This window comes from Folsomia candida, unplaced genomic scaffold (genome assembly GCF_002217175.1).
Source record: "Folsomia candida strain VU population unplaced genomic scaffold, ASM221717v1 Fcan01_Sc016, whole genome shotgun sequence".
Taxonomy (NCBI): domain Eukaryota; kingdom Metazoa; phylum Arthropoda; class Collembola; order Entomobryomorpha; family Isotomidae; genus Folsomia; species Folsomia candida.
Window position 1 is genome coordinate 1,160,397 of NW_019091208.1, and position 25,968 is coordinate 1,186,364.

Below are 25,968 nucleotides of genomic sequence, written 5' to 3' on the forward strand. Positions count from 1 at the left end.
CCAAATCGGAGGGTTACACTTCACACCATCGCATTATAAGATTGTACCCGGATCTGCATATTTACATACATATTTCAACAATTCTTATGTCCCTATTTGTATAAATACAGAGGTCAGCAAATAACTCGGTGCATACTCACATCCTCTGAAGAAATCCAGTCGGTGTTTATGAACAAGTTACACACTTTGGTGGAACACGTGTCGATAAAAAAATCACATGAATTTATTTCTAGAGGGTAAACTACATATTTACAAACATAAATGGGAATTCCATTGGTTTATGGGTAATAAACGGTGAGAAAATGTGGTCAATAATGTTGCCTCAATCTAGACAATGTTATAAGTACCGCATTAATTAACATATTTACACACTTCGGATTCAGAACTGCTCCCCTGCATATGTTTTACTTCGTTTTCCTTATGCGTATGTATGTACATATGAAGATACTTATCATCTGAAATTTACTTGAATTCGAGCCTAATGTAAGTACCTTCAGCTGGTTTATGCGAAGAATTTGTCCACCTGTCTGTCTGTCTGTCTGTCAGGAAAAAACCGGTCGAGAAATCGAGATTGGTTTACGGCATGATACATTTGTTTGACCCCGGGGAGAGGATTCAGGGGTCACTCGGGGTTGGTCCCAAAGGAGAGTAGTCTGGGGAAAAACGAGATTTGTACAGAAAAAGAATCCTTAAACCAAACCAAAGTGAAATTATATACCAATCGTTGGGGTAAAGAGAGGCTTCGACATGTTTATATTTAGATATACCACGATTCCTTTTATTAATCAGATAGATACATGCTTTTTTATTAAGCGTGCACATTCACATCAATTTTTATTACGTATGTAAATACATATTGACAGACATGATGGACACGACGTTAACTCATTTAACTTATCACACGATGAAAACATCAACATAATTTTATTTTATTTGCTATGAATATCTTTACCCCTCCACGGAGAGTAAGTTTAAAATGAACAGATTATTTACTAGTCAATTTTCAGAAATCCGTCTTCTTTCAGGATTCCTTTAATTGTTGTGAAACATCTCGCAAATTCTTGAACGACCTGTAGATAGCGTCTGTATATGAAAACACGTAATATTTAAGGCCATGTTTTTCCGCCAGTGCTCGAACCCTATCCTTGATTTGAGGATGGCGAAAATTTGGCATGGTTGGAAACAAGTGATGCTCCACTTGATAGTTTAAATATCCCATCCACCAATTGCACCAGGGTCGCTGTTCGATATCGGCCGTGTGCAGGAGCGAGTATTCCACCCAGTGTGTGATTTCTGCATAAAAAATACATATTTATTATGTAGTATGCAAATTACTGCATACAAGTAGAGTACCGAGAGAGTTTTTCAGGTCATTTGCTTTATAACATTTGCAATTTACTGCTTCACTGGAATTACATATGTTCTTGAATCTCACTACAAAGTGTACCAAATTGAAGGGTTTCTTCAAATCAATTGCAAAATCGTCGCACTAATTCTAAAACGACCTAAGTGAAGTAATTCTATCATTTTAAAAAGATCTAAGTGCACAATAAAGCTAGAAAATGACAATATAGAATTTTTTGAGGTAATAGCATTAAAATTTCATTGAATATTAACGGCGAATGCTTAATTTTAAGTGCTGGTCACCTAACATAACCTAGAAAATCCCGATTTTGCATGACATAATATATGGATGACCCCTAGGCACATAATTTTGTACTACTTACCTTCACTTAACGGTAGAAAAGTGTGTGACAGGGCAAAATGTGCAAACATAAAGATCGACCTATTCACAAACAAATCATTACATATATATTCCTCATTTTCACACCTTTAATTAAAAAATGTCAAATTACAAAGCCCAAGTTGATATCAGCCAGGGTAAAAATCCACAGTGATACAGGAGTAAATAGTAATGCCCAAAGAGGGCGAGGGCCTGCAGGTAGTCTCGATGTTTAATCACGTGTCTCGGATGAAGGTACAATTGCCAAGCAAAGGCTGCCAGCAGGGTGTCAATCGTCAAGTAAAAGTAAATCTGCAAAAAATTATATTAGGTATCGTCGAAATATTACGTCATCATTTTAGTGTATGGTTGGTCAGGTCTTCCTATCTTCCCCTTGTTAAAATGCATTATCCCTTAATATTTACATTGGGTGGGTGGGTGCTAAAATCGGTAATTTTTGATGACGTAATATATGGATGGCCCCTTAACGTGGATTTTAATAAATTTGAATAAGGTGACATCCATACATTACGCCATCAAAAATTCATTTTCCATTTTATTAGCGCCCACCCACCCAACGTAAACATTAAGGGATAGGGAATTTTATCAGGGGGAGATAGAAAGTCTTTCATAAACAACCCTCCCAAAAATACGATGACGTAATACATGGACGTTCCCAAAGTGCTACATTATCAATCAACTAGTCTCTTAAGCCCGCAAATGCGGGCTCTAAGCAAAACGATTTAGTCAGCGATACAAATGTCTGCTGAATAATTGTTACACATTTACATTCACACAGAGCAAAGGAGCGTGGACTTGATAGTCACGTTGTATAGCACGACGTTTAATAATAGAGTTCATCACGTTACGATTCTAACTTGTGTGACAACGAAAACCGTTCAGTCATGATTCTAAAGGGCGTGACCACGAAAAACGTTCAATCACGATTCTAAAGGGTGTGACAACAAAAAACGTTCTGTCGCGACTCTAAAAGGTGTGACAAACGTTCTGTCGCGCCTCTAGACTTCATCACGTTACGATTCTAACTTGTGTGACAACGAAAAACGTTCAGTCATGATTCTAAAGGGTGTGACCACGAAAAACGTTCGGTCACAACTCTGAAGGTTGTGACAACGAAAAACGTTCAATCCCGACTCTATGGTTGTTACCCCTAAAACGAAAAACGTTCAGTCACGACTCTAAAGTGTGCCATTTTTCTAACGTTTTGAAAACGTTTAGGCACTAAAAGCAAAAGCCCGCCCTCTAGCGCTGAAAAACAGCCAACATCCGATAGGTGGCGCTTGTAGGTAATTAAAATTAGTAGGGCACAGGTCAAGTGTCAACTACACCGTGGGGCACAGAGGTTACAGGTCAAGTGTCAAGTATAGTGGATGTGCCAAGGTAACAGGTCGAATGTCAAGTCTAGTGGGTGTGCCCAGCTAACAGGTCGAATGTCAAGTCTAGTGGGTGTGCCCAGGTCACAGGTCGCATGTCAAGTCTAGTGGGCATGCCCAGGTCACAAGTCAAATGTCAAGTCTATTGGGTGTGCCCAGGTCACAGGTCAAATGTCAAGTCTAGTGGGTGTGCCCAGGTAGCAGGTCGAATGTCAAGTCTAGTGGGTGTGCCCAGGTAACAGGTCGAATGTCAAGTCTAGTGGGTGTGCCCAGGTAACAGGTCGAATGTCAAGTCTAGTGGGTGTGCCCAGGTCACAGGTCGAATGTCAAGTCTAGTGGGTGTGCCCAGGTAGCAGGTCGAATGTCAAGTCTAGTGGGTGTGCCCAGGTAACAGGTCGAATGTCAAGTCTAGTGGGTGTGCCCAGGTAACAGGTCGAATGTCAAGTCTAGTGGGTGTGCCCAGGTCACAGGTCGAATGTCAAGTCTAGTGGGTGTGCCCAGGTCACAGGTCAAATATCAAGTCTAGTGGGTGTGCCCAGGTTACAGGTCAAATGTCAAGCCTAGTGGGTGTGCCCTGGTAACAGGTCGAATATCAAGTCTAGTGGATGTGCCCAGGTCACAGGTCAAATGTCAACTCTAGGGGGTGAGCCCGTTCATTTGATCAAGTCTCGGCAGATCCAAAGGGTGTGTTTCGTATTGGTCAACGTTTTGGAAACGTTTTGACACTTGTGCGAAAAACGCCCTCTAGAAGCGAAAAACGCCCTCTAGAAACTAAAAATGCAACATAGTGCTTAAACTGCCGCTAGGTGACGTTAGCTTGGACAATGTGAGACACGTGCGTAATCAAGCGCCAAGTTCAACTGCAAACACACACACACACCACTGCACAATTCTTGGTTTTGATTATGGCATGTAATCTCGATATCGGTTTCGGTATTTCGGTATTTCGGTATTCAATATTCAAATACCGAAATATCGATATTTCGATATTACAATACCGAATGTAGGTGTAACCTAGTCAAAATTTGATTTTAGGAACTATGGGGGTGTAACCTAGTCAAAAATTCAGCTGTGGGAACTTTGAGGGTGTAACCTAGTCAAAAATTCAGTTGTGGGAACTTTGAGGGTGTAACCTAGTCAAAAATTCAGTTGTGGGAACCTTGGGGGTGTAACCTAGTCAAAAATTCAGTTGTGGGAACTTTGGGGGTGTAACGAACTCAAAATTCGATTTTGGGAATTTTGGGGGTGTGACCAAACCGAAAATAAATTTTGGAACTTTAGGGGTGTGACCAAACCGAAAATAAATTTTGGAACTTTAGGGGTGTGACCAGTTCGAAATTCAATTTGGGAAAATTGTAGGGTGTACCCAAGTCAAAATTTAATTTTAGAAGCTTTAGGTAGAGCTATGGCCAAGTCAAAATTCGATATTATTATTTCTAAATCTTGAGTTGGTTACACCCCCAGTGTTTCAATTTTGACCTGGTTACACCCCAAAGTTTGAATTCCAAGGGGTTACGTTGATTCGAAAGTGTTATATTAATTAAATAAATTCATAAATTGCAAGATTTGAATTTCGGTATTGTAATATCGAAATATCGATATTTCGATATCTGAATACCGATAATTTCGGTATTTTAATTTCATTTCGAGATCTCGAAATATCGAGATTACATGCCCTAGTTTTGATTTGATGTGTGCGCTCATCAAAAGCCAAGCCTCAACCAATTGCAGCTGTGGTTATTTGATCTAGTGGTCGACAACGTTTTGGAAACGTTTGTATACTTTCAGCGGAAACGCCCTCTAGTTGCAAAAAAAACAACCTTGTACCTGAAAGTTCCGCTAGATAGCGTTGGCCTGCAAATTTAATAAAGATGGGGCAGTATGATACACGTCATCAAGTGAAATGCTTTGAGAACCTTTTGAGAACGGTTTGAGAACGTTTTGACACTTTCTGCGAAAAACGCCCTCTAGCGTCAAAAAGTGCAACGTGGTACCTGAAAGTGCCGTTAGGTGGCGTTGGCCGGTAATTTAAATAAATTTGGGGCTATGTGATACACGTCATCGAGTGAAGCGCTTGGTTCAAAAGGTAACATACACACACACAACTTTGCACAATTCTTGTTATCAATACTAAGAATAGCCGTGACTCACTGTGTTTGTCTGTCCAATTTGAACATGTGCGCTGGAACTTGGTTTAAACTTGGGGCAAAATGAGATACAACTCAATGTCATTGTAAATTTTTAAAAAATGAGCCAAACTTGGCTTTCAATGATTGGGACATTGTGAGATAAATCGTTTTTGCATAATCATGAACTATACGCCCTCTATTGATGCTATTATGCCATTTATCACGTCATCAATCATCAATTGTGTGTTTTAAAACAGTTAGCGGTTGGTTACACCCGCATCTCACATTACCCCAGAGCTGTTTAAAATCATGGCCAGCGCCACCTATCGGCGTTTTGAGGAACTATTTTCAGCCGGTAGAGGGCGTTCTACGCTGAAAGTGTCAGAAAGTTCACAAACGTTGACTAGCAGAACAACCGAGCACACAACTCCCCTAATTGAAATCGGGTTGAAGCTTCGAACATCGCTTAGAGTCGAGACTCGATCTGCGACATGGGCACGCCCCTTATACAAGGCGAGTTTTGACCCGGGCCCTTGCACCCACCTTATAGTCGGGAGTTGACCCTTGATCTGGGCACACCCCATATAGTCGGGAGTTGACTTTTCGATTGAGGATTAAGGATTAAAATTCTAAAACTTGGGATTAGAGATTGAGATTAAGGACTAATTAATCCACAATAATAATCCTGGATTGACCAATTTGTCTCTGAGGCTAAAAGCCCGCAATGCGGGCTTCGGAGACTACTTGTGATACTAAGATTAGCCGTGAGTGAGCTGTCCAATTTGAACGTGGGCGCAAGAACTTGGTTTGACCATGGGACAAAACGAGACCCATTTCGATGTTATTGTCATTCGATGTTTCATTTATTGTAAATTTAAAAAAAACGCCACACCTTGACTTTAAATGGTTGGGGTATTATGAGATTATCGATTTTTTCACGATATGAATTTCGTAGTGTGTGTCACCATTTGAACTTGTCGCTGGGATATCACATTACCCCAGACGGTCTTAACTTACCCAAAACCCGTCTAGACGGGTTACTCAACTTGTTTTTAAGAGTGCGTGAATATTTACCTGATTCTGCAGAAGAAACGATCCTTTCTCCCGCTCTCCGACGATCGCAACATTAGTCGCAATCAGGGGTAAAGTGTCCAGATCAATGTCGCGGTGGAGGCGTTGTGGCATCGCGTGGTGGCGATTGTGACCCTTCTGCCACCAAGTCGACGACATCCCGACACCCGTCCCGCAAATTATTTTGTGCAAGACTTTGTCCACCTTGGGGTTTCCAGTCATCGAATTATGGCCGGCTTCACTTTTTTTGGGTGGATAGGAGGAAAACAAAGTGAAAAATTTGTCGTATTTTTGAAAAATGCATTAAGTCGGGGACGCCATAAGTATCATCGGGCGGGTGAAGGAATTAAATGGTTTTAGTACTTAAAACTCGGAAGAACTAAAAGATTCTAAATTTAACATTAAGTTGTCTTGGGAAATGTCCAAAGATTTGGGAAGAAATGGTTCAACAGAAATGGTTCATTTAGTCGAGATACGGAAAATCGATCAAACTACTGCTAAAACAATCAAATATTATTTGATTATTTTACATTTTAAATGTCCCCAAGTATTCAAATCTATCTTATTCCAAATTCTAAATTCGCCTTTTCCCAACTTTTTTCCCGTCAAAAATCCGTCCTGTGTACGAGACTTTACAGAACTTACTGCATCATCCAGCCGGTCCTACTCTGCCCCAAGGCGAGAAGCAAGCAGCCCAACAATTTCACCGTATAAAATTGTGAAAAAATGAGCAAATATCCAAGATATCCGATCGCGATGGCTTCCAAGATGCGATAAATATTATGCAAATAAGAAGGTTTGAACATTCCCTCCTTTTCCAGTTCGAGATATAGCGTGTTAAAATCTTCCGTGAGGGCGCGGTGTCTTTTCAGCTTCTCGGTTCCAAGGACAACTAAATTTTAAAAATTTCAACTTGAAATTTTCAAGTAAAAACAGGCTTGGGGCTATCCATACATGTATCACGTCATCAAAAATTCTGGATTTTAGCATCCATCCATCAAATGTTAACATTAAGGGATAGAAAATTTTAACATGGGACAGATACGAAGACCTAAACCATCCACCCATTAAACTGATGACGTAATATCTGGATCTTCCCCTTCTGGTGGGTGACAAGTGTTTTTTTTAATTTTTATGAGCGGAGGGCGGACATAGATTTATTAGCATTTGTTTATTTGGTTCCTACCTTAGCTACTTTTGTCAAAAATACATTCATTTTGTCAATTTTTGAACGAAGAGGCTATTTTTTCTGTAAGAATAAATTGTTCTTCAAAAAATTCAGGGGATTTGATTTTAATTGTTGTGTCAGATGGATCAGAATTTTCAGGAACCCGATCCAATTTTGTTTTTGGATTTTCAAAAATATCCGATTCAGTCTGATCAGTTTTCGGATTGATCAAAATATCCGATCCGACCAAACCGAATGGTGCCACGTTTTATCCAAAAAACGGATATCCAACTCAAGTCTGATTTAAAACCACAAACTTTGCGAAAATACATACCTGGTTCTCATTTTTTATTTGGAAGCAAATATGTTTCAGGGATTTTTCGTAAACACATATCCGCCCTTTAACAATAAATCAATAACTATCCGTACCCTGCCTGTCGGTCGCTTCACGTTTCGGGAATGATTGCATCATGACCTTGACTTTTTTGGAGGAACGTTGGTGAAACTGCTGAACCGCGTGGGTGGCATCTTGTCCTATTTAATTTAATTAATTAATTACTCTAATTAATTGTTCTATTAATTACAGATTTAAATACTTACCATGTTCGACATAGAATTCAATAATTGAGCCGCCGGGATGCTGCTTAATAAAGTTTGTCACATCGTAGTAATCTCCTTCGTAGAGAATTTCCTTTACTGAGGAAGCACTCGTAATTTGTGGCGGATGTGCGTTGGGAGCCATATCTCTGTATGGTCTGTGCATTAAAATTAGACCTTTTTTGTGTGTTTCTTATGCATAAGTCTAATTATGAGATAAAAGAGTTAGTTTTCGGCAATTGAAAGATAATGCAAATCCTGATTTACATACACTCTTAGAAATAGGGTTACATGTAAACGTATACGACTCTACCGCCGTGGTTATGAGTTTGTCACCAACTGATTAAAAATTTATTTCCTCTGGTGAAAATTTAATACCAAGTCGGTGAAACTTTATAATTATTTAGTGACAATTGTAACTACTCGATGACAAATTTATGTATGTATGTATAACCACGGCGTTAGAGTCATATACGATTACTTTTTGATTATAATCGTAACCCTATTTCTAAGAGTGGACTAATTGATGTTATTAAATCGCTTATCTAAATATGTTCACGGTTAAAAATAATGTTACCATTTTGAAAAGGAAATTGAATTATGAATTAAATAAACTATGTTAAACACTGAGAGTAACGTGAACTTGTAAAGTTTACTCTGGATTTAGTATACTTTGCTGAATATCAAATTCAGGGGGCGTTAACTTTTCAAAAAGTCAGCATTATTTTTCAAGCCAAATTTTGTATTAAGTTGTGATTTATGGCTACTCACCTTGACTTAAAGTAGCGAAATTCTGTGTAAGACAAAAGCGTACACAGCTTACTGAATTCTGAATCTAGTAAACCGGAGTAAATCGTGAGAATAATTTATCATGTTCATATTACCATAGATTTTGTATAATGCGGAATTGAGCTGCCATTATTCGCAAGGGGGGCAGTACATATCTGCACTAGTTCGGTTACATTTGTTTATTCCACGAGGCACCGTGAGAAAGTTTACATAATGTAGTTTGTAATTAAGAACTTGACACGAGTAGATAAAAAAATTTATTTATTAGCAGATATTTATTTGACCGATAATCATGTTTTTATTTGCATATAAACATTGTATATACTTAAATGTATAGGGGCCGTTCATTAATTACGTAACGCGAAATTCCCGATTTGTATACACCCCCTCCCCCCTTCGCTTTACATAATTTAGGAACTAATATGCATATTTATGTCTGTGTGTACCCTTTCCCAGAAGAAATAAAAGACCCTGAGTTACTATTCTTAAAATATTTATAGTCGCAATTTCTTGAAAAATTTTCTGAGAGGTTATTTGGTTGCTAATTGAAAAATAAATAATCTGCCAGGTAACCTTTCAGAATTTTTGGCGACTAATAATACTGGATGAACAGTAGTTCAGGTCCATTAATTTCTAGCTTAGGGGGATTAATATATTTTATCAACTGGAGTATGTATTATAGTGTTTATTTCTTCTTTGTTGTGAATACACCGTAGAAAACGCACATAACGAAGTAGCTTCAGTCTCATTTCACCCCGACCAGCGGGGAAACACTTAATTTCACCGTACCGTAGCTTAAATTTCAGGAAGAATCTCAGTTTCCCCCAGATTAAGTTCCCCATTTTCCCCTAGTCTGATTCACCCAAAAAGATTACAGGATCCTCCCCCTGGGGACCATTCATATGCAAAAACGACTCTGCAAGCAGGTCTCAACTATTTATCTCGCTGCCTTCCTGCAGACAGACAAACAACCGGACGGACGGACAAAGTCTTCACACCAAGCAGCTTAATAGTTTAAACTTATTTCATGTACATAGGTCATAAATCAACTCATTACATTTGCATATTCTCAAGAAATCCAGGTGTATGTATACCACGTGGGTGTACTTATGACACTGGCCGCAGAAATTAGCATCTAGTTTCGCAGAGTTGCGAAACCGTGCGAAACTTTGCCTCAATATAGTTCCAATCAGATTACCACAGATTCACAACTAGATGTTTAGTTTCGTACTGGAAATTCCATAATTTTTACATGCGCAGTATTACAAAAAACGTATCAAAAAAGAATCTAAATTTTATTTCCATACTTGAATCAGAACTTATGTATTTTATTAATTAATATTTTTTTCCTGCTTTACACAAATACGTTAATTGCTTCCACGTGTACATTGCGAAACATTATGTGGATGCAAATATTACCCTTGCAAATTTATGTATGCGTTGTATGGAAAAATGTCAAAAATATAAATCAATTTGAATGCGAGTTATCTACAAACACAGATTTGATAACTATACATACATAAATATGTTTATTAATTATGTTTTAAATATTTGTACCCCGTTTTATTTCACTTTCTTAAACTTGGTACTTAAATATCGTTGATAAAAGAAGTTGAGGAACAATCCAAAGTACGAGAAGTAAATGACGAAGACGACGCCAATATTGGACCACGGTCGGTCACACTCGCCTCCAGAAACTGAAGTATAAGGACATATTTTTGATACATACATAATTAATTAATTCAACTAATTTTATATATACATTTACACTCTAAAAAATAGTGCTATGGTTTCGAAAAATACTTAAGTACTCTGAATTAAATACTATAAGCAAACTAAACTAAATCTAGAGTAACGCAAACTTAATCAAAAGCGATATTTGCTTAACAGGTCAGGCCACGTTTTAAGTATTCGCGAATTATGTAGGCGACCGCCTAGGGAGCAAATTTTTTGGGGGTGCGGGTGGGCCCGTATACACCAGATAAAACCAACTTTGATTGAGTTCTATAATTTATCATGCCAAACACAATATAAAAAATTGGTAAAAAGTACTCATTTTTTCAAAAGAGTACAAATATTTAATTAAATTTATTTCCCAATTGCTGATTTTTTTCTACTGCAATTAGTCCAAAAGACAAATTTGTGCACGATTATGTAATCAGAAGGGGAGAAAATTGGGGGCGCCGAATATACATACATTAGGGCGCCATTGTCTTTTGCTAGGGCGCCACATTGAATTGAACGGGGCCTGACTCAGGTTTTAGTACAGGTTATTTACGTAAGTTGGAAATTTCAGATTTAATTTTTCTAAAGGGCATATAACATTATTTTTAAGAGATCACATTCATTTTCATATTATTTTCAACTTACGAATTACGTATGAAGTGTAGACGCTAATGAAGATCCCGGCAAACATTTGTGCAATCTGGATAATCGTGAGCGCCATGGGGAGATAAGTTCCCAATTTTATGTTTGCCGACTGCCGAATTTAGAAACAAAAAAAGTTACGTATTTACCTGACTTATAAACAATAAATCCAATTGTGTTGAAATTTGAATTTCAGAAATTCTTGCCAGTTTTTCCAATTCATTAAAATTGCAAACTCTTTCAGATTTTTAAATCTTCAAAAAATATTATACGCAGATTTTTCATAAATCAAGAATAAGAATAAATCAAGAATCACATGTAAATCAAGTCATTCCGAAGAGAAATGTTTTCGAAGTTTTGAATTCGCGCAAAAATTCGAAAATTTATAAAATTTTTTAAAAATCGAGGGTTTGACTGGAAAATAGTTACAAATTCGCGTCCCCGATCTCATCAGCGCATTATGAAAAATGTAAAAATGTAAAAATACGGGTATGCTTATTTTGTGTGGTAAACAAAAGAAAATTAGTCCCACTGAGATCTGAGTTTTACATACACGTAAAAGGCTTGCATTGTAAGTTATTTTTTAGAGTGTATTTAGAACTAACCCTGAGCCCGTAATAAAAATACATTATGGAGTGAACGAATGCATTTAGTGCGAACGAGTAGCGTGCCACGGGGTCAAACGTGCTCCAAAGGAACCAGCAGTACATACAAACTGTCGCGTGGTGGTACCTTTTAATAAAGAAATGTACCTATCTAAGAAATTTAAAACATCTTTAAAACAAGAAATTTACCAAAATTATAAGTATTCGTACCAATGGAGAAATATAAGTTTTTGTTTCCTCAAAATGACGAAGACTGTATCACCTAAAATAAAATAAAATAATATGTAAATGATTTTTCAAAAAAAGTATGGCATAGTTTAACTGTTTAATTACCAAATTCAACAATTTTGAATATGATGAAAAGCAAGGACCAAAAGTACGTGGCATGATTGGATTCTTCCCTAAAATACGTTACAAATTAATGACTGGTTAGGTTAGAAGGCGTACACTCTTATAAAATATATTAGCCTTTGGCAAATTTACATATGTATGTCTAAGAAAATTGCGAAATTTGGGAAAAAATTAGAAAAACTCATATTTTTGAAACCTTTCATTGCCAACGAAAATATAACCCTTTGTCATGATTTTAGTCACAAATTGTGAAAATCCGCCCAGGATTTCAAAAGTTGTGGCGGGTTTAAAATTAAAAACATTCAAATTTGGCGAATGTGGCACCACGCTTCGGCGCCAAATATATATAAGTTTGACACGGAAATATGTATGAATGGATCCTTCATCTTGGGTCCCAGTAGATTAAAAAAAACATGGTGGCTACCTGGACACCACACCTCGGAAGTATCCCTTGTAAGATAAAACAAAATTGCAGAAATGATTTTGAAAAATTTTTAATCCTGTATTTTTTTATAATTTCACTCACTGTCGACGCGCAACCCCAGCTTTCTTTAAATTAAATTTACTCACAATTTGCAAAACGACTTCAAAATCCCGCTCGTCCCAATGGCATCAATAATTTCAGGCAGAACTCTAAAAAACGAAATTCCCGAGAATATCGCTAACCCAAAATTCCACCCGATCAGAGCCCTCTTCAACTTGAATGGGGCCCTATTTTCCATGAAACGCGCCCCCACCGCGAGCGCGACCATGTAGACGAAAGCCGCGTAAATTCCCAACTGCCAATTACACCAACCCCAGAGTCTCCACGAGTTCGGAAGATTTTCAAAATTGTAAACCTTCATGTACCCAGGATTTCGGTTTAGCGTCACGTTTGACATCCGCGACGTGTCACAAATTAACGACATTTTGCACGTTGTTAGAATAAAAATCGTTTTTTGTTTTGTTTTTAATTTCAAAATGAAAAAAAATCAAGTTTTGATTTGGTATAAGTTGTATCGAAGCGATACCCCAGTAAACCTGTCCACAGTAGAAATTCTATTAATGAGCTAATACTAATGCATGTAGGATACCGTGAGACCCAACTTGAGTATGGCCAACCAGTGGCCGCGGAAGGTGAGGGGGGACATAAGGGACATTACCATTGTGGTATGGGAGACTGAGGAACTAATTAATTTAAACAAAATACATATTTTGTTAATTTCTGGAAGAAGAATGTACCCCAGTCTCAGCCGCCAATGATGGCCATGTGTGCAAGGAAAACACATACAAGGAAAAAATAATGAGTTTGACTCCTCCTTTAATCTCGTTAATAATCTTAACACGTGGGTTTAACGGAGCATTGGAACTTTCCACGTGCAATTGGTTTTTGCATATGTATTATGTATATTTGTATATATGCGTATGTAAATATGCAGTTTTCTGGACCTGGTTTCCAGGCTATTAGGGCTTCGCTCCTGAACTAAAACTTTGAACCGGTTTGCTGCACAAATTTGGCCCTATTTTGTGTTCAAAAATTTAGTCCAGTAAAGGAAACAATGTTGAAGTACATACATAGGTATGTACACACTTATGCAGAATTCTAAGCCAAGTCCCGTTTTATATATGTACATAAATACATAATTTCTTCTTTTTTGTGAATTACTCTGGTATCTACAATACATATGTTCACACATCTCTCATGCAAAATTTTTAAGACCGAAATTGCACAAATTCAAGAAATCCGGCACGTGCAAATTAAATACGCTGGTTCAAAATTCCAAAAGGAATTGAAGAATTTGCAAAACCGTGGGAAAATTTACTTTCAATTTGTTGCGTTAATTGTATGCATAATGTTTTAATTACAATCAGATTACGCCGGATTTATAACTAGTTTCGTACATTTATTGTGTTTCGTAATTTGTTTACTCCGTTTACGTGCAATACATAAACTTATTAAATTATCTAGAATCTGAAATTTATTTACATGCTGCAGTAAGTTTCAGTTCCTGGCAGGGACTAAAACTTATGTAAGTTGTTGTTAATCACAAAGGTTTAAATTTTTTTATTAACTTTACATAATTACGTTATCTCCTACCACGTGGATGGATATTTTCATATTGCGAAACATTGTATGGACACAATTGTCCTTGGAAACTTGTGCATAAATAGTAAATATTTTGCGCATCAGGTATTTAGGGTGCGTCCATATATTACTTCATAGGCCTATTTTTCGACCACACATCCACCCACCCTTTCCATACTCTACGCATGTTAAGCTTACATATTTATATAACTCGAATAAGGTACGAAGGCCTTCTAATATGTGTCACTCACGCACCTTTTTGACGACCTAATATATGAACGTTCCCCTTGCTTTCTGTATTGTCTGATATTTGCTTCGGATCAAGATATCACATTTAGATTTAAACCATGAGGAATTTATTGTGGTTGATTTTTACCTTATAAAAAATGTAAGTTTATTATAAATCAAGTCATACCTAAAGGACGGACAAGGTTTTCTTATAAAGTGGATAAAACCACTAAATAATACATTTTAACTGGGATATTTACATATGTGAGTTGATTTTTTTAGGAAATGTTTTTACAAAATTTTTTGAAGTTCATAATTCTTTGTTTTGCTTATTCAACCTTCTTTGTCTTCGTGTTTAAAAAGTATCGATGGTAAAAGAAGTTGAGGAACAATGCAAAGTAGGAGAAATACATGGCGAGCGCAACAATAATATTGGACCACGGTCGGTCACAGTCCCCTCCAGAAACTGCGGAATAACAAACACACTTTTCATTAATAGAAATTTACGCAATTAAAATAATGCTATGAACTCTAAAAAATGATGTCACCCTTTCAAAAAGTAAATGAACTTTGAATTCAATAACTTAAGCAAACCATACTAAATTCAAGGTAACGTTGTTTTGATAAAGAGTAAACTTTATTATTTTTTTAGAATTTTCAGTTCATTTACTTTTGAAAAGGGTAGAATGATTTTTAAGTGTGTAATTTAAATAGATTTTACAAACTTACGAATTACACGCGCAGTATACAAGCTAATGAAAACCCCTGCAAACATTTGTGCAATCTGTATCACCGTAATGGTCATGGGGAGATAGCTCGGGAGCCATTTTACGTGGACAGACTGTTAAAATAAATATAAAAATTAAAAAAAAATGTCACTTTTTCATTCAAATACACCCTAAGAAAACTGACATAAAACTTTTATGAGTTAGAGAGTATGACTCATGACTTGAGTAAATTTTACTTATTTTTATTTAGAGCGTATTTACATACAGGGTGTTTAAATGTCAGGTTACAATGGAAACATTTTCAATGGGAAAAATTATTTCTAAATTTCCATTAGTTACGGATTTGTGATTGAGATTTTTATTAATTTTTAGCAAAACTTATGGAACACTGATGATAAAATTCTTAAAATATTGAATTTCAGAAGCAAAAGTTCTGTAGGGTTACTCCACCAGTTATGGTAATGGACCTGATGTCGAAAATCGATTTTTTTGAAATCCTTCAAGTATGTGATAGAGGACCTTAAACTATGCAGAAAAATCATTTCCCCCGAATTTTTGAGGTTTCAATGTGGCTGCTAGGAGGCGGTGTGGCTTCCGTTGAGATACCACCTTTTCGCAGCCGCTATTCCACGCAGGGACTCCAAATTTCATACCAAGCTACCATTGGCCAATACAATTGCGGATCTTTTTCTCTTTTTTGCAAATTTGGTCATGGTGACCGTTTTTACGTCAACATGTGCGTTATGTCGAATTTTTTCGTAAATCGTCTCACATAACCCCACAAATGGGGCATCGTTAGATAGGTATAGGCAAGAGGATTCAGAATATATATACTTTGTCCGGCATATAGCTGCCCCCTGACCTTCCAGAAGCAGTATAATGAGAATTTTCATTGCTTCCAGATTTTCACACTGTAGCAGATTGGCGAGCTAACATAGAAAGAGATAGGACAAACTCAAAAATATTTGTCAGCTTCTGAAAGACTAGGGAGTGGTCGTACACCCTACAAAGTATATATATTCTTAATCCTCTTGCCGAGACCTTTCCAACGATACCCTAGTTATGGGGTTATATGAGACTTTGGCTTTTCAGAGAAATTTGACGTGTTGTGAATCTTGACCTAAAAACGGTCACCGTCACCTAATTTCCAAAAAAAAGAAAAAAAGACCCGCAATTGTATTGGCCCATGGTAGCTTGATGTGAAATTTGGAGTCCCTGCGTGGAATAGCGGCTACGAAAAGGTGGTATCTCAACGGAAGCCACACCCCCTCCTAGCAGCCAAATTGAAACCTGAAAAATTCGGGGAAAATGATTTTTCTGCATATTTTAAGATCTTCTATCACATACTTGAAGGATTTCAAAAAAATCGATATTTGACATCAGGTCCATTACCATAACTCATAGAGTAACCCTGTAACTAATGGAGACTTGCGTATTTTTCCTATTGAAAAATTTTCCATTGTAACCTGACATTAAAACCACCCTGTATTTGTCTCCACCAGGTTTTCAGCAGTGCTTAACTAACCCTGAGCCCATAATAGGAGTACATTATGGAGTGCACGAAGGCGTTAATGGCGAAAAAGTAGCGTCCCACGGGGTCATAAGTGCTCCACAGGAACCAGCCATAAATACAAACCGTCACGTGGTGATACCTTGAAAACCAAAAAGAAATTTACCAAAATTATGTAAATATATATTTGTACGTACCAATGGAGGAAGATAAGTTTCTGTTTTCTCAAAATGATGAAGGCTGTGTCACCTGGAATAAAATAATTTGTGATTTTTCAAAAATAAACAATTACCAAATTTATGTCAAAGTTTATGGTAATTTACCAAATTCAATGATTTTGAAAACGGCGAACATTAAGGCCCAAAAGTACGTGGCGTGATTGGCTTCTTCCCTGGAATAGAGGAAGAGCAAACGTCTAAAGTCTTTAAATATATAGGTATTTATGAATACACTCTTAACAACAATGTATTTAACCCTTTTCAAGAGGGTAATATTTAGACATTATTTGTAAGAATGTATGATTAATTGCTTCAAAATGCATGAAGAGATTACGAAAATCAGAAATTTAATAAATTTCTAAATTTAGATTGTATTTTTTATCACAACATTTCTATATTATCACAATTTCCCACACATTTCTTATCAGTGTCGACAGACAACGCCACTTTTTTTTAGAAATTAATACTTACAATTTGCAAAACGATTTCAAAACTCCACTTGTCCCAATGGCGTTTAAAATTTCAGGCAAAACCCTAAAAAACGAGACTCCCGAGAATAACGCGAGGCCAAAATTCCACCCGATCAGTGCCCCCTTCAACTTGAATGGGGCCCTATTTTCCATGAAACGCGCCCCCACCGCGAGCGCGACCATGTAGACGAAAGCCGCGTAAATTCCCAACTGCCAATTACACCAGCCCCAGAGTCTCCACGAGTCCGGAAACTTTTCAAAATTATAGATCTCCATGTAACCAGGATTCGAATTTAGTGTAACGTTCGACATTCGCCCCGTGTCACACATTAGCGACATTTTTCAGCTAGTTTGGAGTTTTGTAAATTTCCAAAAACCAAAATAAAAATAATCAATTTTGATTTTGTATCATTTATATCGAAGCGATGCACCAGTAATCCTGTCCAGAGTAGAAATAATATTAATGAGCTATTATGTACTTATGCATGTAGGATATGGTGAGATCCAACCTTGATAATTAGTATGTATCAGTGGCGTCGGATGGTGTGGGGGACATCACCATTCTGGGATAAGGATTTACATATTAACATGAGTATGTAAGATAAAGTATTTCTGAACTTCTTAATGTCCCCCTGTTTCCGCTGCCAATGATGGCCACGTGTGCACCTTTATAAAATATTATGAGTTTGACTCCTTCCGTAATCTCGTAAACAATCGCGACGCGTGGGTTTAACGCAGCATTGCAACTTTCCACACACGCTCGGTACACGTGTATAAATAAATAAGCAGTCATCTGGATTGAGCAAGCAGGATAGTTAAATAAGTCAAATTGTAACCTATTTCCTGCACAAATTTGACCTAAATTTGTGCACAAAAGATGAGCCCAATAAAAGCAAAAATGCAGATGGACATATTCAAAGAAGTATCTACCAACCGCTCTATGTATCTATGTATGTATGTACATACAGATAAATACATCATTACCATACCACGGTTAAGTATTTATTATCAATCCTACTCTTGCTGTAGCTCAGCACGAGTTATAAACGATTGATAAAAAAACGGGGTATGATCATTACACGTGTAATTACATGGGTTTTCCAACTTTGTAAAATTTCGCAATAAGAACGCAACCAATGTTCTACCCGGATTTATTTTTCGCCATCTCAGTCTCACTTCTTTAGAAACATCATTTACATGCTGCCCAGATGCGGAAATTTATGGGCGCCACAAATTCGCTCAAACTCCCGGAAACTTTGCCTTACTCCTTACTTAGCACCTCGTTTTTTTGCGAATTTGTAGGCGAATTTGTATAGCTTGTTGAAATTTTCGGATCTGTCAAAGTCCTGTGCTAAATGTTGTTTCTTAAGAGGGTGCCTCTCAATCTGCGATTAATCTGGGTTGAACATGGTTTGCGTCCCCATTTTCGGTGTACTTTCCTAATGAAAATGTGTCTTCATACATATTTTACTTGGATATTTTTCACTCATTTTACTCACGCGTAAATCCTTATCAAATAAAATCTGGGATTTACATACTCGAACTTGAACTTGTGAGAGTATAAAAGTATAATTTTTTTCTTAACTTACATACATACACATTAATATTCAGTAAATACATGTAGATATTGTGAAACATAATGAACACAATTACTTTTTATACAAGTTGTGTATCTCATTCCGTAAGCAGAACTTTATTATCGGGTAATTTTACTTACGACGTCTTTATGTATGTACTTTCTATTCGCACACAGTTGAACTTTTACAGAAATTGGGGACTCTGAGAAACAACTGTCGTTCTCAAATTCCCTCAAATTATGGTAATGGGGGACTTTGAGACTGACAGTGCCGTTTCTCAGAATCCTTACTTTCTGTAAAGGTTCAACTGTGTGCAAATTGAGATTATGTATCTATATACTTCTGATTTAACACTTAATTTCAATGAACTTAATACAAAAGGCGTTAGGACATGGTTTTGACGAATTCATACCTTAATTGCGGGATGGTTTATAGTCGTAGAGATTTCTAACTTTTTTTATGTGAAAGCCCATGTCTCAAACTATAGGTAAGCATATCTAGCTTCCGATTTTGTGTACTCTGCGAAATGAGGCAAGGTCAAATTTGGAGAGGTGTCCTTTTTTAGTTTTCCAAACCAGTGTACTTATAAAATGGCGTTGAACAAGATATTTTTTTCTGAGGTCCTGATGCAAAAATCGTCTTTGCGACTATTATTAAGGGACTTAGCATGCTTTTCACTATATAAAACCACGTTTGCCTTATGTTTATCTTTTAAGTCCGTTTTGCAGTCTAATTTCATACTTGTCCTAATGGAATGCGCTCTTTAACGCAACTCTTCCACTTTCAAGGCCCCCACATTTTACGACTTTTATGCTAAAAATCCCTAACGTGGTTTTTATCCAAGGTACATATAGTATATTGCACTGTAAGTACTTTTGACAAAATTTTGATAAGTGGTTACACACCACGGACTGAGTTTTCATCAGACCTTGTAAAATTATTGGAAAAGTTCCCGTCGTTTTCGATGTCGAACTTCAGAAATAATTTAACTAACCAAAACGCAATAATTTTATTATTTTGTCACTTGCACCTTGTAGATAAAATAGTTCTGCAGTAAGGGACACAAAAAGATTAGTAAAATTTATTTTCGAAAAAAATTGACCATTAATTTTCCAAATAAGTTCACGAGTTTTTAGGATTCCGCGACAGCTGATTAGCTAGGGTCGTTCTCCAGAACTGTTTACACAAAATCTTCACTGTTTAATTTAATATTATTTGGGACACTTAGAGCTTTGCCCTCAATCTTCATTTGACCGAGTGGGTCCGCTTTCAAGGTCAGCAGGTCAATTTTCCTGTGCACGGTCCGATTTATCAATTTTCATGAAAAAGTATCAGCGACGATGGAGGCCCAACGTTATGTACACTCTAAATAAAAATGAGTAAAATTTACTCAAGGTTGGGTAAAAAAGAGGATGACACAACTAAAAGGTAAAATTTACCCAACATTGGGTAAATTTTGCACAACGTTGGACAAATTTTACCCTCTAGTTGTGTCATCCTCTTTTTTACCCAACCTTGGGTAAATTTTACTCATTTTTATTTAGAGTGTAATTGATGTAGATTCTTTTATTATTACATGCTATGATTATCTAGGGTTGTAATATTAACAATCATTCACCTCTGACCTCATAGGTTATCATGCTATATGAGAAATTCAGTTTGGAAAGTGTTTTTTTGGCTCCTTCCAACTCTGGGGGCACTGGAGGGGGCATTTATAAAGCTATCGGCCTAAAATTTTAAATATATCTTTTTGAGAGTATTATCTTGCAACTGACCAAAAATCAGTTCAAAATTCAACTCCCCGCCAGAGATATTCACCCGCAAATTCGTCAAAACCATGTCCTAACGCCTTTTGTAAATCTTTCAGGGGTTTGCAAACAAATATAAAGAATAAAAATCTTATGCAAAACACACTTGACGTCGCTACTGAAAAATTTGAATACTTTTATTCACGAAAAAAATACTTATATTTATTTACCGTGTAATGACCTGGTATATTTACATTCCACGTGTACATTATACTTCATATATGCTCTTAATAGGTGTGCATTAATTTACATAAATAATAGATTAATTTTGCGTAACATCATTTTTTTAATTCGCTGGAAATGCATACTTTTTGGTTTTATTCGACCTTTTTAGCCGTTTTGTTTAAAAAGTATCGCTAATAAAAAAAAGTTGAGGAACAATCCAAAGTAGGAGAAGCACATGACGAATGCAGCAACAATATTGGACCATCGTCTGTCACAATCGCCTCCAGTGACTCAGTAAAAAGAGACATTTTTGATCCATACTTAATCTTATATACTAACACTCTAAAAAATCATGTTACCCATTCTAAAAGTAAGTGTGCTCTGAATTAAGTAAACTATACTTAATCCAGAGAAAAGTTAACTCTGGTTTTCGTACAGTTTATTTATTTAAGTAAGAATTTTCAGAGTGAATTGATTTCTCGAAAGGGTAACATTATTTTTAAGAGTGTTTGTACAAATTTTGATTTTATCAACTTACGAATTACGTATGAAGTGTAGACGCTGATGAAAATCCCGGCAAACATTTGTGCAATCTGTATCATGGTGATCGTCATGGGGAGATGCTTCCCTAATTTTATGTTTGGTGACTGCCGAATTTAGAATAAACCAAAAAGTTGCATACATACATATTTCCACAAAAATTTAAATTTCAATACCCTCTAAATCATTTGGAGATACATTGTCACCCGCGGAGGGAGTAGTTTCGGGGTACTGATTCAAGAGACGTTCTGATGTAATACATCCGCAAACGACAAATTATTTCTTAGGGGTACAACTAACCCTGAGCCCATAGTAGGAATACATTATGGAGTGCACGAAGGCGTTAATGGCGAAAAGTAGCGTCCCGCGGGGTCATACGTGCTCCAGAGGAACCAACAGTAAATGCAAACTGTCACGTGGTGGTACCTTTTCAAAAAGTCAGTATTCACTATTCATAAGACATTCATTAAAATTATGTACTTATGTATTCACACCAATGGAGGAATATAAGTTTCTGTTTCCGCAAAATTATGAAAGCTGTATCACCTGGAATAAAATAAAATATGTAATATGTAAATAATTTAGATACAAAGATTAATTGATTTATTACCAAATTCAATAATTTTGAATCCGACGAAAAGCAAGGCCCAGAAGTACGTAGAATAATTGGCGTTTTCCCTGGAATAAGGTAAAAATTAATGCCAAAGGTTAGTTTATCCTCTAAAATGAATGTTACTCCACCTTTTCTAAATTAAATTTACTCACAATTTACAAAATCATTTCAAAACTCCACTCGTTCCAATGGCATTTATAATTTCGGGCAGAACTCTAAAAAACGAAATTCCCGAGAATAGCGCAAGGCCAAAATTCCACCCGATCAGAGCCCCCTTCAACTTGAATGGGGCCCTATTTTCCATGAAACGCGCCCCCACCACGAGCACCACCATGTAGACGAAAGCCGTGTAAATTCCCAACTGCCAATTACACCAGCCCCAGATTCTCCACGAGTTCGGAAACTTTTCAAAATTGTATACTTCCATGTAAGAAGGATTTGAATTTAGCGTGACGTTTGACATTCGCGTCGTGTCACAAGTTATGGACATTTCAGAAATTTTTTGGAAAAATACAGTTTTTTATATTTAACAAAAATCACATTAACCGAAATTAAGGGTCAAATTAAGTATCCAAATATACAGTTTAGGTCCGTTAATTATATGCAAATTAACAAGACAAAACTTTAATGAACTAATATTTAAATCTGACCAAACGGTACTGTGAAACCTCACCCGATCCTAGTTATTTAAATACTTTTATAACATCAGGAAAATATATTCACGTCGAATGTATTTAACTCGTAAATACGTGACTTGGAGATAGATTCTTGTGTTTAAAGGGACCATTACAATTTCCTACAGTAATTTGATGCATACATACAAAAATATTTAGGTTCCACTTCCCGACTAAAATGTTGAAATGATTTCCTGCAGATAAGTATTTGGTCCAATTTTCTACAGAAAAATTGCATGCCAGAAAACTCGTCAAAAAGCGTTTTCGCGTCATCCCACTGACGGACAGACGGTGACAGTCTTTGGGTGACAGCCTCTCGGTGACATTGAGAATTTCGCATGTGTCATTTAGGGGCCGTAAACGAAGGTTATATGTATCAGAGGTCGATGCCGCCGACCATACGCCGCCGACGCCGGTACTATTTTACGCGCCGCCGCCGCCGAAAAATTTGATTTCCTATATCTTCAACATTGCGACGCCGCGCCGCCGACGGCGCCGAAAAATCACCAAAAACTGGCGCCGCCGCCGCCGAAAATTTGTCGGCGTCGACCTCTGATATGTATATTTTCCACTGGATGAGGTCCAAATTTAGGCAAACTAGATGCGTTTGTAATAACGATTTAGCGGATTTCACCCAACAACGAATTAAGATGTTTGGTTTGAACGTTTACAGAAATTAAGAATTCTTAGAAAATACGCCTCTGCCAGTCTCAGTTTCTCTCAAACTATGGTGTCGGGAGAAGCGGAGACTGGAAGTGGCCTAGTTTGTCAGAATTATCAATTATCAATCCAAAAATTCGAAAACATGTCTCTTCAGAATGACTTACCTGACTTATGAAAAATCAAATTGTCTCGAAATTTGATTTTCAAAATTGTTTGCCAGTTTTTGAAATTCATTAAAATTGTAAACTCTTTCAAATTTTTAATTTTTCAAAAAATAATGCATGTGGATTTTACATAAGTCAGGTAAGTCATTCTGAAGAGACATGTTTTCGAATTTTTGGATTCGGGATAAAATTCGAAAATTTACAGAATTTTTAAAAACCTAGGTTTTGTCTGAAAAATGTTTTAAAATACGCGCCCCGGGCTCAAATCAGCGCATTATTAAAAATGAGAAAATACGGGTATGCTTATTTTTTGTGGGGAACAAAATAAAATTGGTCCCAACCAGATCTGAGTTGTACACGTAAAAGACTTGGATTGTAGGTGCATATTTTAACCTTCAAGAAATTCTAGGCGCGAGAAACTAATTAAGTCTGACTTATGCAAGAAACTATTTAGTTTAGCAGTTTTTTTATTTAAATTTTGTAACTATTTGGGACACGGAGCAGTATTTAACTATTTATAAACCAGGGGAAATTATCACAAGAACTTATCACAATTATTATAAAATAGTTTTGATGGGAATTAAGCTCATGCAAATGTGGACGACCCCCATCACTAATCTCCATTAAAAATAAACCGTTGCAATCGAAATGTAGCGAAGGGGTGAAAACACACGGAATTGCCTTCTTGGCACCCCCACAAAGTCGTTCAGGACCTTCCTGTCCTTATGTTACCTCACCCCAGTTCTGCTTTTGCTCCCTTTTGACACCCTACCCGCGTACGTCGAAATTACACTTCCATATCTTTCAATAGATACCACACATGATAAAAGTCATTTATAGACATTCGACACCACCCACACGGTCATGGGGTCATCGCACGTCGAAATGAGGGCGATTTTTGAAATTCCCATCCAAAAATACGTTTAAAACGATCGAAACAAAAAAAAATCGACAATTTTCGACTTTGGCGTCGTCTACACGGTCGTGGGGTCATGGCACGTCAAAATGAGGGCGATTTCTGAAATCCCCGTCCAAAAATACGTCTAAAACGGTGGAAACAAAAAATTCGACACGTTTGACCGTTGGCGTCATCACCGTGGCGCCGTGACCTTACGACCTACAACGCCCATCTTCGAACTCATCCCGTCCCCAAAAATTAGAAACACGTTGGTGAAAACCGCATGCCGAAATACGAAACCATTCTAAAGTTATCGTGGATACAGACGGCCAGACGGACGGACCGGACGGACAGACGGACGGACGGGACGGACAGACGGACGGACGGACGGACGGACGGACAAGACATTTCCATAAAGTGGTTTTCACCCCTTAATAACGACCAAATATCGAAAATCCTAGAGTTTAAAAACTTCTGAAAACTGAAAACTTGCATGAAAACTTGCATCGCAAAATGGAAATGAGCTTAATGCTTCTGAGCCAATGCTCGACTTTTCGAACACTCCAAACAACTGACGCAAGTAAATTTTGACATTCAGGACAACTTTTGTTGATGTGCAAACGAGAGAAGGATGTGAAAAATAAAATTGGGGAACCTCAAACTGAGCTACATTTCACCGTACTTTTTGTAAATCTACCCTTTCTAATATTCAATACAGCAAAAAAACAACAAATTATAACACTGTAGTAAATTACTGATTGGATTTGAATTATCTGGACTAAAATAACATAAAATAGATGTTTTCATATATTGCAAAAAGGTTAACTCCACCAAGGATTGAACTCGAAATCCACCAAATGTAAGAAGCGGCCCCACCAGCTACTCCATAAACCCGATTGGATTTGGCCTCCCGAAATCTTTCACTTGTCTTCATCACTGCACTGGTGAAATTTTTAAACTTTCTCCTTTACTTTCCTCATGGGTGTGGCCACGGAGTATTTAATTACGTTCGTATTTACTCACGGCGATAGACAAATGCTATTCCATTAGTTTTATGATAGTAAATACAAAAAACAGGAAAAAAATTTAGTTCGGCAGATGATGAGCAAAAAAACATTCACATGATTTTTCACAAATTCACCAGGTTCTTGTAAATACGAGGCTGAAATAAATGAACTTCAATATCTGAATTTACTAAGTAGCTTTAATCATTTAATGCCAATATTTTGTCCGTCCATCTGCCAGCATGATGACGTGAGATCGGATAAGTATTTTTAAAATCTGTTTTCGGAAACGGGCATCGAAGTTTTTGGGAGGGTAGACGAGTTCGATGATGGACCACCCATCTACTTCGCGTTGACGGGGGGTTTGGTCAAGTTTTTTTTTGTAAATTAACACAAGGTCGGGGAAAAACGAGATTTTATCCATGAAATTGAGTGTATGGAAGAATTAA

The 25,968-nt window shown here is 37.0% G+C and overlaps 2 protein-coding genes and 1 non-coding gene across 3 annotated transcripts; all 3 read right to left on the bottom strand.

Annotated features, from left to right (window-relative positions):
* Positions 1 to 770: 770 nt before the first annotated feature.
* Positions 771 to 8,228, bottom strand: LOC110856466 (acyl-lipid (8-3)-desaturase). Its single transcript, XM_022104945.2, has 7 exons — positions 8,086 to 8,228; positions 7,915 to 8,019; positions 6,963 to 7,209; positions 6,321 to 6,558; positions 1,857 to 2,035; positions 1,728 to 1,786; positions 771 to 1,293 (listed from the first exon to the last, which is right to left on the bottom strand). Exons 1-7 carry the CDS (start codon positions 8,225 to 8,227, stop codon positions 1,022 to 1,024), a joined length of 1,242 nt encoding a protein of 413 aa, XP_021960637.2. The 5' UTR covers position 8,228; the 3' UTR covers positions 771 to 1,021.
* A 1,997-nt stretch (positions 8,229 to 10,225) lies between these two features.
* Positions 10,226 to 11,955, bottom strand: LOC110856467. Its single transcript, XR_004836423.1, has 3 exons — positions 11,844 to 11,955; positions 11,242 to 11,350; positions 10,226 to 10,568 (listed from the first exon to the last, which is right to left on the bottom strand). It is a non-coding gene; the product is annotated as an uncharacterized LOC110856467 (transcript).
* Positions 11,956 to 14,062: 2,107 nt separating this feature from the next.
* LOC110856468 (putative fatty acid elongation protein 3) lies at positions 14,063 to 17,847 on the bottom strand. Its single transcript, XM_022104947.2, has 6 exons — positions 17,415 to 17,847; positions 17,049 to 17,116; positions 16,923 to 16,974; positions 16,741 to 16,867; positions 15,217 to 15,328; positions 14,063 to 14,953 (listed from the first exon to the last, which is right to left on the bottom strand). The coding sequence occupies exons 1-6, from the start codon at positions 17,750 to 17,752 to the stop codon at positions 14,817 to 14,819; spliced, it is 834 nt and encodes a 277-aa protein (XP_021960639.1). The 5' UTR covers positions 17,753 to 17,847; the 3' UTR covers positions 14,063 to 14,816.
* Between the last annotated feature and the right edge of the window lie 8,121 nt (positions 17,848 to 25,968).

Coding starts and splice junctions, on each gene's coding strand:
- LOC110856466 (XM_022104945.2), bottom strand. CDS start 8,227: ATGGCTCCCAACGCACATCCGCCACAAATTACGAGTGCTTCCTCAGTA. Junction 8,020..8,085: donor TGAATTCTATGTCGAACATG/GTAAGTATTTAA, acceptor TAAATTAAATAG/GACAAGATGCCACCCACGCG. Junction 7,210..7,914: donor TGAAGCGACCGACAGGCAGG/GTACGGATAGTT, acceptor TTTAAAATTTAG/TTGTCCTTGGAACCGAGAAG.
- LOC110856468 (XM_022104947.2), bottom strand. CDS start 17,752: ATGTCGCTAATGTGTGACACGGGGCGAATGTCGAACGTTACACTAAAT. Junction 16,975..17,048: donor TTTCAAAATCATTGAATTTG/GTAAATTACCAT, acceptor ATTTTATTCCAG/GTGACACAGCCTTCATCATT. Junction 16,868..16,922: donor AAACTTATCTTCCTCCATTG/GTACGTACAAAT, acceptor TTGGTTTTCAAG/GTATCACCACGTGACGGTTT.